Genomic DNA, 12,897 nt, shown 5'->3' with positions numbered 1-12,897 from the left:
GTGTAACAATACCCGGACATTCAATTTTGGATAACAGAATTTTGATCAATAAAAGTATTTGAGCCAGGGGTTTTAAATACTGGTTGACAGGGATGAGAATCAAACAGTAAATTTTCTATTGTTTGAACTTTTATTCTTTTAGCTATATACATTTTGTTTTTACAGTTCTAACAGCTGTACTGTTTGTCATGTAAAATTCACCTGGGGAGTCTTCTTTCCAACAAAAGAAATAGAAGTGCAGGTTTAATTCTCAGTGGTGTTTTGAATTTAGACATAGTGTTTAAAGTGCCATAACTATTTAATTTTGCACAGAAGGCTTCATGTATTATTGTTCCAAAACATTAAAAATGCATGAATAATTAAAAAAAGACAAGTGAATTTTTTTAAGACTAGTGATTGTATAAGGGCAAATAAGTTTATATTATCATTAGATTTGTTAAAAGCTTCGCTATCATGAACATAATTACCGCAGTATAAAATCTCCCACTTGAACACCTCAATCTCCCACTTCGGAAAGCAAAAACTCCCACTTGGCATTCAGAAAAAGTTGGGATGTCTGTATATAATCAGAGGTTCTGTTCTGTACGTGTTTTTAGATCCACCCAATAAAACGCTCTTCAAGAGGAGGCTAACAAAGCATGGCCCAAAATGTAAACACATGACAGTTGACAAAATTGTCCGATTTTCGCCAATATTTTCGTGTTTTCAAGCTGGGAAAAATGTTTGAAGCTCTACCTTGGTGTATATTACGCACCCCTTTGAGAAAATGGAAAAAATCGTAAAAAAACTACGTAATATATTCGAGTTTTTACGGTAATAATGATGACTGCAAATAGACCATGCCATTTAAACAAGAGAGTCATTATGACCCTATATTGCTCACCTGTTAAACTTGCCTTGGGAATCACCAAGATAAACATTCTGACCAAGTTTGATAAAGATAGGCTCATATATCGAGGGTTCAACGCAATAAGGGCGTATCTACATATAATAATCATATGTAGATACGCCCTTATTGCGTTGAACCCTCGATATGTGGCCTGTAAAGTGTTAACAAGCTTTTCCTTTCATTTGAATGCTGGCCTAGTTTTTGACCCCACATGACTCAGTTTTGAATTTGGCCTTGGAATCATCAAGATAAACATTCTGACCAAGTTTCATGAAGATAGGGTCATAAATCAGGCCTCATAAGTGTTAAAAAGCTTTTCCTATGATGTGACTGGGAGACCTATTTTTCGAACCCCATATGACCCAGTTTTGAACCTGGCAAAGGAATCATCAAGATAAACATTCGTACCAAGTTTCATGAAGATAGGGTCATCAATGTGGCCTCTAGGGTGTAAACAAGCTTTTCCTTTGATCTGACCTAGTGAACTAGTTTTTGATCCCATGTGACCCAGTTTCAAACATGGCCTAGAAATCATCAAGATAAACATTCTGTGCAAGTTTGTAGCAAATCAAAGCATAAATGAAACCTCTATATTGCTGAAAGGGCCAAAATAGAAACTCTAGAACCCATGATGGAATCTAGCTGGTTTTCGAAAGGAACCAAGATCTTATTGTGACTTAAGTTATGTGTAAGTGTGGTTCAAATCAAATGCAAAATGTCACTTCTACCATGTTCACAAGGTAAGAATTAACAAATTTTGGCTCTTTAGTGGTCAATCAGGGGCCCTAACACTGGAACCTATGATTGGACCTGATGGATTTATTATGGAATCCAAGATCTATTGTTGTTAAAGACATTTTGCAAGTCAAATCAAACCATAAATGAAGTGGCTATATGGCTGCAAAAGCCAAAATAGCAAATTTTGACACTTTCATGAGCCTTAACTCTTGGACCCATAATGGGATCTGGCCAGTTTTTGAAAGGAACAGATATTATGCCACTAAAAGTTGTGTGCATGTTTGATTAAAATTGATTGCATAAAGTGGTCTATATAATGTTCACAAGAAATTGTTGACAGACGACCGACGTAGGGTGATAAAAAAAAAAGAACACCTTGTCACTATGTGACAAGTGAGCTAAAAATAAGTTGCCTTGACATGTGTAAGTGATTTAGTACTGAATTTCATGACTGGCATGCACAAATCCAACTGTGTACAACCCTCCCCATTTTAAAGGAGCTCAAAACGATGATGGTAATATAACAACTGGAGAATTGACTACTTACTCTACATAGTCTCCTACTGTGGCCTGTAAAACATGAGCTGCTAGTTCAAACACTGTTTCACTATCACATTCTATCTGTCCCTGTAATACACAAAACAATATCTTAAATCGTGTAAATACTCACTCAACTATGTCAGATCTACATCAGGTTTTTGTCATATATCTATTCCTGACAATTAGTACTGAGCACTTTGATGTTATATTGATTCAATTTTTTCAATAGTATAGTTGGACAATTTTTCAGTTCTGACTAAACTTTAACCTGGTCTCAAGATTATAAAACAAAGTTTGGGAACCATTCTCAAAATTCCAGAACCTGACTGGTTGAATCTCAGTTGAGTCAAGAAATTGACCAATGGTAAAGTTTTATTTTGAGACTGATCTCAGATCCATATCCTTAGGACCAGAACTGTTTCATTTTTTGATAAATTCCTATAATGAGCTTTAAAAAAAAAATATGTTTATTTATGATTATTTACTTACTATAAACTATATCCTGCAATATTTCTCTTATTGCATCATATCCAAGGAACAATTATCTCAAGCTCTTCCTTAATTTTTTCATTACAACTATAAATCATGCCCACAGCAATGAGAATATTAGACTAATTTCTGAGAAATTTCCAAGCGCTGGCTGAGCAAAAGCAAAAAAAAAAGGTTCCAACAAAAACAATTGCAGAGAATTATCGGTGTAAAGATAAGATATTTTGACAGTCAATTACCTGGGCTGCCAGGTGAATATTGGTTACATCACTCTGCTTCTGTACCAACAAACAATGCTATCATAGAACAACCAGAGAATACCTTTTCTCGAACAACAGAACAACATTCATAGAATGTTTGTTGGGCTGTAAACTGAATGAGTTTAAAATTAGCTGCACAAATTGCTTTTGCAAATTAGTTCTTCTGTGAAACACTGTAGGCGGAATGAGAATATTTACCCAATTACTTTAATGGCTTTTGATGTATATACTTATGTATAATAATTCTAAAACAATTTCTAAATTAACACAGTTGCAAGGTAGTTTCACAGGTTGTTAATATTTACATGGATGCTGAGGTAAAGCTAAGTAAATTTTGCAAAGGCTTGTTGGATGGCAATACTTTAGTAACCGGAGTGTTGAGTATGATTATCATTTACAAAACTGCAGTAAGTTAACCTGACCAGCTTCCTGGATTCCTGTAGTAACCAACTCCAGCTCAGCAAGCAGATGACAACTTCCTTGTTTCATTTACAAGCAAGCAAAGAGCAAATCTTCCCATTCTGACCTTGACCTTTGAGGAGGGTCTCTTGTGGCTGTTCTATGATTTCCCCACACATAAGACTACTTCTAATATCTGACTTGTTAATTATACAGCTGGTATGCAACTTATGGCAAACTAAAATCATTAAACATGGGCCACAGAGAATACTGAACAACACACCCCTAATTTTCCACATGTTCTATCTATTAATTTGTTGAGCTAATGTGACCTGCTTGGAACATACTTTCTGTGGAAGTGACTGTCCAAACAGCCAGTACTTGGCATCAATTAGTACACTGATTGGATGCTGCAACTTTCCCACAGAACCTGCTTACCAGTGATTGTGTTTATAAACACAGACAAATCAGATTACTACAAGAAGGAAAACACCCAGTAATTGTAACAACTTGTGCAGAAAATGCTCCACTTCTTCAATAAAATCTTTGAAGGTCTTAGTGAAACATCCCTGGCTTGTGCAGTAATGATTTGATTACCTGGGCTCATTAAATTCATGTAGTCACTGGCCATTTACCTTAGGTTTTCTATATTTGTATCACTGGACACTCTGGACCTTGTTTATCCCCTTGTATGTTGAGAGAACAGTATTTTACTGTACTTAACTTTCATCTTGATCAAGTACTTCATATATAGAGCATGTTCATTTCATTATGAACAATAAGATTATTCTTCTAACAATGTTCATTCTGTCTAACTTGTGTGAAATATTCACTTTTTTCAGTTAATGAATTATTCAAATGGTGAATTAATCAAATGATATAATTATATCGATTTCCAGCTTTGGATGGAACTGCAGAAAGTCCCAGGTCAACCCAGCTCAGAAAGAAAGTCCTTAATTTACTCAATTTCTATAGTTAAAATAGCAGACCCACAATGCCAATCAACAATTTCTGTTCAATTACACATTCTCAGAGCTCCAGATAAGCTGCGTATTTGCGTATTTACGCAATTGAAATTGCAGAAAACCCAATTGAATTCATACAGTGTGCGTACTGAAACGCAAGTAAAATTCCTAATACCCAATTCGTAAAAAATCGCTTGCGTATCGCATTTTCCTTATCACTAGAACGGGTACGAGACTTAAACGCTAGATTTGATTGACTGCTTATACGTTACCGCAGAACAGGTTGCAATCTATCTGAAAAATCACAGGACCATTCAGCCGGCTGATCGGTGTTATTTAGACGCTTTGTAAACAATTTTACGCTGATAAAATGTAAAGGAGGTTGCAGAAAAAACACTGTTGCAGCACAAACAAACAAATTAGAGGGATATTTTGCTGTTCAACAATGACAGTTATCTGTTTGTGACGACGTAGTGTCACCAATACTGGATGACATCTTTTGGGAGAATGCATATTGCGGTGACCACCTCGTTCAGGATATTGCTGATGAACTGATCTCCGACTGCATTAAAAGTGAAAAAGAAAACAACAGTATATTTTAAATACATTTTGTATTAAACATTGAAGGGCGCCATTAAAGTACTTAGGTACTTAGTCAATCCTGTTTAATGATATATACCATGTATACTGTAAGCAAAAATACTCAATTGTAAGTGCGAGATTGGTAAAATACCCAATTTGTTTTAGCAAATACCCAATTACTTCTGAAAAGGCTGGGTAATGATATTAATTTTACCCAATTCAAATTTCCAATACTCAATTCAGACAAAGAGTGATGGGTAAATACCCAACTGCACCAAAAGCTTATCTGGAGCTCTGCATTCTCCATATGCAAATTACCGATTGTTATTAAAAAGTAAATTTCTGTTATATCTGAAGGATGCTGAAATAGAATATGAAGAATACGAGACAGGACGGAGATACCAACTGTAAATATGGGTCAACTACCATAACACTGCAAAAAACAAACATTAGCCTTCTTTTTTTTTTTTACCAAAATATTCTGCGAAATTCAGCTCCATTCCCCACTCAAAATAGTATGATTTTTTTCCTTCTAGATGCGTAAAATTCCCCTCCAAAAAAAAAAAAAAAAAAAAAAATCGCCTATCAATTGAACAATAATAAAAATAATTCACTATAATCATTTTGTTCTTATATAGAAAACAATCCATCCGGTATTACACGAGTAATTTCCCTTGATAAATCAGTATCATGAAAGCGCTTCAGCATGACGCACAACGCCAATTCTTACACGAAAAAACTGTGTTTTTTGTTATTTCAACACCAATAAAAATTCCCCTTTTTTTTGGATTAACATCTTTTTCCCCCTCCATAGGGCACTGACCTCCTTCCCCTAAAAGTGAGGAAAAAAACAACAACAACACTGATTAGGATGTCAAGTGCTATTGCTGCATACTACTGAGGATGGAGTTTTACAAGCAATGCAGCACAACAATTATTGGAATCTTGAACATGTCTGTCAATCTATAAATGTCATCTTATCTCTGATGCATTTAATTTGAGCATTTAATTGCTTCCCAAGCTTCAATGATGGAATACATGCATTATATTTATCTTCTCTATCTCTTGTTTCAGGTAATTATAATTAATCTTAACATTTATCAATATCAATTATAAACCAAACCAAATTCTTTCATCTAAAATCACTGCTTATCAATACACATTTCATCAAAGCACAGAAAATATCTTCATCATTAGGGCCAATCATTAAACTGCATTCAGAGTATTACTTAAAATCATATCAAATTAGCTTAATAAATATATCATTTTCCAATTGCTGCCCTACAACCTCTGCAATTTGTCAGGAACATCTCTCTCAATGTTAGAGCTTATCTATTTCCATCATCTAAATTATGTCCCATTTCATTATAACAACTAATTGCTGGACTGCTTCCTTGTCACAAGATACAATGGAAAGACAAGGATATGAAATATGACTCCTAAGCAAAATACTGCAATAAATCTATGTTTCCATATTTGGACCTTATACATTCCTAAAAAAGTACATTTTTATATCTCCATAGCAAGTAAGTCTTCCAGTGTCATAAATATAAGCATTTCTTTAGCTTTTTGCATTAGATATTCATTTCTTCTTCTATTGGGTTTAAAGTCACACTGACACAATTTAGGTCAAATGACTTTTTTCAGCTTGTGATGCTGGAGAAGGACGCCAGGTGCCAATCTGTGCATTGTTTTAGGCGCAGGCCAGCACCTCGGTAGAACAACAGACCTTCTGTAAGCTATATGTACAGCTTCCTCACACAAGGAATTCAAGATCCTAAGCGTGATTTCAAACCCACAGTGACGAGGATTATGTTTGTTTGTTTGTTTTGGGTTTAATGCCGTTTTTCAACAGTATTTCAGTCATGTAACGGCGGGCAGTTAACCTAACCAATGTTCCTGGATTCTGTACCAGTACAAACCTGTTCCCCGCAAGTAACTGCCAACTTCCCCACATGAATCAGAGGTGGAGGACTAATGATTTCAGACACAATGTCATTTATCAAATAGTCACGGAGAACATACGCCCCGCCCGAGGATCGAACTCACGACCCCGCGATCTGTAGACCAACGCTCTTACCTACTGAGCTAAGCGGGTGGGTGTGACGAGGATTAACAATTCAGTACATTTCAGTGTAGCAAAGAGATAAATTGGTCTTGCTTTTTGGGTTAAGCATTGTTTTTCAACACTATTTCATTGATGTAATGGCGCGCAGTTAACCTAACCAGTATCCCTGGATTCTGTACCAGTATTAACTTGTTCTCGGCAAGTAATGCCAACTTTTCTACATGAATCAGACATGGAGGATGAAATGACTTCTGACACAATGTTTATTATTAAATTGTCATAGAGAACATACACTTCAGCCAGGGATCAAACTATGTCCCAATGAATTGTAGATCTGCTCTTTCTATATCTAGCTAAGCAGGCAGGCTATGCAAAGAGATGAAAGTAAATATTATTCTCACCTTAAATACTGATTGTTTGGCATTGAGGTAGAAAAGTTCAACAGTAGAAGTATCACGTAGCTGAGTTATACTTTCCATATAAAATCTGAAATAGACATCAACAAAATACAGCATTACATGAGCCGTGCCATGAGAAAACCAACATAGTGGGTTTGCGACCAGCATGGATCCAGACCAGCCTGCGCATCCGCGCAGTCTGGTCAGGATCCATGCTGTTCGCTAACAGTTTCTCTAATAGTAATAGGCTTTGAAAGCGAACAGCATGGATCCTGACCAGACTGCGCGGATGCGCAGGCTGGTCTGGATCCATGCTGGTCGCAAACCCACTATGTTGGTTTTCTCATGGCACGGCTCACATAATGTAAGACAAATCAAAAACAGACGACTTTGTTTTACACAGACATTTTAAACCACAGTTTTTACACTTTGGAACATATAAAAAGAGGTTTCAGGCACCATTCTACCTAGTTCAGCTTGTTCTGGCTACAAGCTCATCATCACTTGAGCTTGATTATGTTTTAGGAAGAAGTAAAACAAAGTTACGTAAAACACATACAGTCGAGACTGTTTTAAGAGACCGACTTTGGGAAGCAGCAAAAAAAGGTCACATATGACAGGGAGTCTCTTAAAACAGTCTCACTTAACTGGATGACGCTGGTTTCATATATTTTTCCAATTAAAGTACATGTATATCGGATACTTATATATAGGCCTCTTTTAAGGTAGGAGTGGAAAATGTTTAAATACTATTTCTTTAATTGCATATTGATAAAATATAAATTTAAAATAATTTGCATCATTCGTATGATGTTGATAAAACAAATTTAAGCTCATGATCTGGCAAGAAAATAAAAGGGGAGCAGTAAAATACAAATGTTCCATTAGAACTATTTTATACACACTGAGGTTTATGATATTTATTTCTTTGTGTATTAATGGTTCATTGACATTTATTCATTTACTGACTGCATCTTTAAACCGTGTTTACTTCGTTGTTTCCTGTTAAATACCGCCATATTTTTGTTTCACCAGGAACACTGTTAATTTAAGCACGACTCCGAATTCTTCAGCGACTTTATATGCAGATTTTCTCCAGTCGAGCAATTCATGTGCCTTAACACGCTGTTCTAATGTCAAAACAGTTCTTTTTTATGTTTTTCATCGGCCATTTTTTGTAAACAAATAAGTTCTCGCCTCAAACAAATTCATGCGAGATAACGAACGGTAACTGTCGTGTAAAATCTTGCGAGGGAGCGTCTCAAAGTCGCTGAAAACGGTCTAATAATCAATTCGGGAGCCTTATTTCACAGTCGCATAAGGCAGGGGGTTGCTTCATTCAGACTCTTTTAATAGTAAATTGCGTCTGGAGCATAAAATAGGGTCGCATATGACAGGGAGTCGCTAAGGCAGTCTCGACTGTACATGTATATCTATCTGACCAAATGACTGTATTTCACTGTTAACTGGTATATAATTCATATGCACTAGCATTGGACTTTGATACGGCAACCAACCCCAATACAGTAGGAGTTATCTGCTGATCATCTACAACATTCACCTTTGACCTTATGACACTAAAATAAGACTGGTCATCTACTGACCAAAGGCAATTATCCAACAAAGTTTGAAGGCCCTAGCCCTGAGTATTTTCTAGTTACTGATAGGGACCTGTTGTGACCAATTCAATATGGGCTAAGAAGTTTAAAGCTCTTAACTCATATGTTCTATTATTAATGGAAACCATTTCTAGTCTCAAGAACCTTGGCCGGTTTGTTTCCTACTGTAATAAGGTCAAAACTGAATACCACAGTCTTATGAAGTTCTATATGTGTAGGTCCAAACACTTTCAGCCTAAAGGCCAGTGACCTTGACCTCTGACCTACTGATCCCAAAAACAACTAATCAGTACAAGTACAAGTTTGACATTGATTCAAGATTGTGTTCTCAAGTTATTGATCACAATGTGCTTTCAATTTTGAGATCACTGTGACCTTGACATCTGACCTACTGACCCTAAAATAAGTTGGGTCTACTACTGATCAAACATAATCATCGTATGAAGTTTGACAACCATAGGTCCAATGTTTTCCAATCATTGATCAGTTTCTACCTTCCGTCTCTAGGCCATTATCGCCTTGGCCTTGCACCCTAGTAAAACAGTCGTCATCTAGTGACCACAGGCAATCATCACATTAAGTTTAATGACCACTGGCTTGAGCATTCTCCAGTTATACAGAAAACTGTATTTTAATCTTCAGGTCCCTGAGGCCTTGAAATTTTTCATATTAAGGATCATCTACTGACCTTATATGACTGCCACAACAAATTTGATAGTGAAAGGCTCAAGCATTTTACAATTGAACCGCGCCATGAGAAAATCAACATAGTGCATTTGCGACCAGCATGGATCCAGACCAGCCTGCGCATCCGTACAGTCTGGTCAGAATCCATGCTGTTCACTTTCAGAGCCTATTGCAATTAAAGAAACCATTAGCGAACAGCATGGATCCCGACCAGACTGCGCAGATGTGCAGGCTGGTCTGGATCCATGCTGGTCGCAAACGCACTATGTTGGTGTTCTCATGGCGTGGCTCAATTACTGATTTGAAACTGCTTTCAGTCTTGAGGGCACTGTGACATTTACCTTCATACTACTGACCCCAAAACAGAAAATATGTCATCTGCTTATCACAGGCAATCATCCTATGAAGTTTGACATCTACTGGTCCAAATCTTCCTCAGTTACTGGCCAAAAACCAAAAGACATAAGCAAACTTTTTGAAAGGGAACATAATAAACATCTGAATTGCCTACTGCTACAAGACATTGGATCTCAGACTATACAGACACTAAATTCCACTCAGCATTTAGTATAGCCCCTTGGCTAAAAAAAACTTACCTAACTAGGAATGAAATAACTAAGTTGGAGCCTTGTTTGCGAGGTAAATCATGCTCCAACACTTTTTTCTCTTGATGTAACCAATTGTAATGACCCCTGAAAATAGAAAATCAACTCTAACTTATTTCAACTACCTGCACTTCCTTCAAACATATAGGATTATTTGTCTTTGGAGAATGTTTTATGGAATCTGCCTTCATACTTTCATAAATTTATGTTCAAGTTGAAAACTACTATCTGAATGGAAAATAATATTTCAAACAACTTGTAACAGTTATGGTAAGACCAATGTTTCTACCAGGTTTGTTGGAAATTCAATTCAATTTTGTTGCAGCAGATATCCTTAGGACACCAGGCATATTTTCATGCAATCTAGCCAGGCATAGGTATGTTTTTGACAACACAGAAAATGACATCACTCAACCTTCAGCTATTTCCAGAAGCAAAGAAAATAAAAGAAGACGGGCTAAACTTATAAACGAAAGTCGCATTTGCATTGGTCGATAGTCAGGGGTCACCCTGTCTAAATGTCAGTGGACTGCTTTTTTTTTTTTTTTTTTTGCTAATGGCGGGGGATAGGGGGGGTGTGGGGGTCAATTTTCAGCACTAACGATTTGAAAATACCTGGACTTTAGCACAACATGTCAGTTTTTCATCTGCAAAAATATATTTGAACTCAGAATAAACACAAATCCCAAAGGGGTCCATCACAGAGCAAGGGTATGTGGAGATTTTTGGAACTTCGTCAAATCATTCAAAAGGTCTTTTTTGATATATGTTGTCTGAAAGTGTCAGTATATGCCTTGGATGTAAGATATTTCCATATTTGAAAGCTGCAGACCTTCATTTCAGAAATAATTTCAAGATTAATTTTGTGTAATAAATGTTGATTCTACGCAAGCATGAAGGGCCATCAGATGCTAATATGTTTTATTATGTTACAGGTGCGGAAAGGATATATAGTGGATAAGGTGACTCGGCAGATTTCAACAGTATGTTTGCAAGTTTGAACCACTCCTGGCAACGTACAATTATATGACACAAACACACAAGTACTGGTTCACAAACAGACTGCCAACTGATTGCGAGAAACAACTAAACAAACTTCAATTAAGATAGTTTAGAACCATGTATGCAGCCAGACATGATGCAGGAATATCAAAATGTAGAAACTTTTTGGGACTCTCTTGAGTATGCTTCCCCATAAAATTTGCTACACTTTCTATTGTTTCTCAGACCATTGTGAGAGTTGGTTTGTCTCAGCTCTGGAACAGGTCTAAGAATATAAAAAACATCTGGCATATTTAGCGGGAAATATCTAAACTTGAGAAAGAACTTTAGTTTATACTTATTTCTTTTAGCTCAATTGTGATGAAAGCTTTAGTCTGCTTCCTGGAAAACCTGTACTGGTGTAAAATGAGAAGGCATGGTCATGACCCAAGTGGGGCTCGAACCCACGACCCCTGGGTTGAGCGGTTATCTATGAGGGAATAAAGAACATCTGGAAAATTGAGAGGAAGATATTTCAACTTGAGATGATAACCTAAGGTGTGGTAAATGACCAGCTTCAGTTAAAAGCAACGAATAGCATCTTACCAGTCAAAAAGCCAAGTTCACTGGTTCAAACAGTGCAAGTGTGTGTTTTATAAATATATATATTTAATATCTATCCAATATTGTGTTGATACACTCAATTTATCATAACATGCCTTACATCTGGAATATGTCAATACTTCAGAACTAACAGACTGGTAATAACCACACTCTGCCAATAAAACATTCTAACTGCTTTGTTTTTGAGGTCAATAACTTTTCAAACTACCAGGTTTTATTATTTTGCAGTTGGTGATGGTCTTTTTCCAAAATCTTGCAAACTAGCCCATATATTATAGGCAATATTATTTACACATTAGGAACATTTAAACAAATTATTATTACTCTAAAAGTAGAATAAAATCAATAATTGCTTCAATGCCTCTGGTCAGGGCAATGTAAATGATCAAAAACCCACATCCATTGTTGTCCCTGTAAGGCTATTAACTCTATAACCACCATATTAACTCTATGTTAAAAACAGATGAAACAGCTATCCAAAAAGATGATACCAATAATTATGTGGTTAGAAAATCACTACTTTCAATATTACGCAAAAACGTATATAGTTAAGATCCAAAGAGGGAGGTAATCATAAACAGCGGTTCAAAAGGGAGGTAATCATTAACAATAGATTCAATAACATTTTCTTTTGTATTGATCGATATTCAAACCTTTGGTGACCACATCAGAAAAGAACTGTCAAAAGAAATAGACATATTTAATATGCTCATAAGGCCTAAAAAAAAAATTCTTTGTTTCCGCTAACATGCTCAAAAAAATTAGGGTAGGTAGGTCAGAAATTTTTTTTCTTTTGGAATTTTTTTTTTATTAAGGGAGACTTTTCAGAAAATATTTTTGTGTCAAAAAATGAATACAAACAAGGGGGATATGCTTCTAGAGCATCAGTAAGTTGATTTTTAACATCACTGAGCATGTTTAAAGGTGGTCAATCACATTTAAGCAAAATTTAGTGACATTTTTTACTTTTTGTATATTCTGTTAGAGATTTATTTAAGAAACAAAAATACCCATTACTTAGAGTTAGATCCCTGTTAGAAATGTTTACTTTAT

At 36.0% G+C, this 12,897-nt stretch overlaps 1 protein-coding gene across 11 annotated transcripts in view; it reads right to left on the bottom strand.

Annotated features, from left to right (window-relative positions):
• The window catches only part of LOC123529976 (FERM domain-containing protein 4A-like), a 184,167-nt gene that overhangs the window by 89,670 nt on the left and 81,600 nt on the right, over window positions 1-12,897 (bottom strand). For all 11 annotated transcript variants that reach the window (XM_045310634.2, XM_045310635.2, XM_045310624.2 and 8 more), the window contains 3 exons: window positions 10,231-10,326; window positions 7,332-7,416; window positions 2,175-2,254 (listed from right to left, as the gene is read on the bottom strand). In XM_045310634.2, coding sequence (XP_045166569.2) covers window positions 2,175-2,254; window positions 7,332-7,416; window positions 10,231-10,326 — 261 coding nt within the window. The remainder of the gene's footprint in view (window positions 1-2,174; window positions 2,255-7,331; window positions 7,417-10,230; window positions 10,327-12,897) is intronic.

This window comes from Mercenaria mercenaria, chromosome 13, assembly GCF_021730395.1.
Source record: "Mercenaria mercenaria strain notata chromosome 13, MADL_Memer_1, whole genome shotgun sequence".
NCBI lineage: Eukaryota > Metazoa > Mollusca > Bivalvia > Venerida > Veneridae > Mercenaria > Mercenaria mercenaria.
The sequence above is the reverse complement of the archived record's forward strand: the minus strand, read 5'-3'. Positions and strand labels throughout refer to the sequence as shown.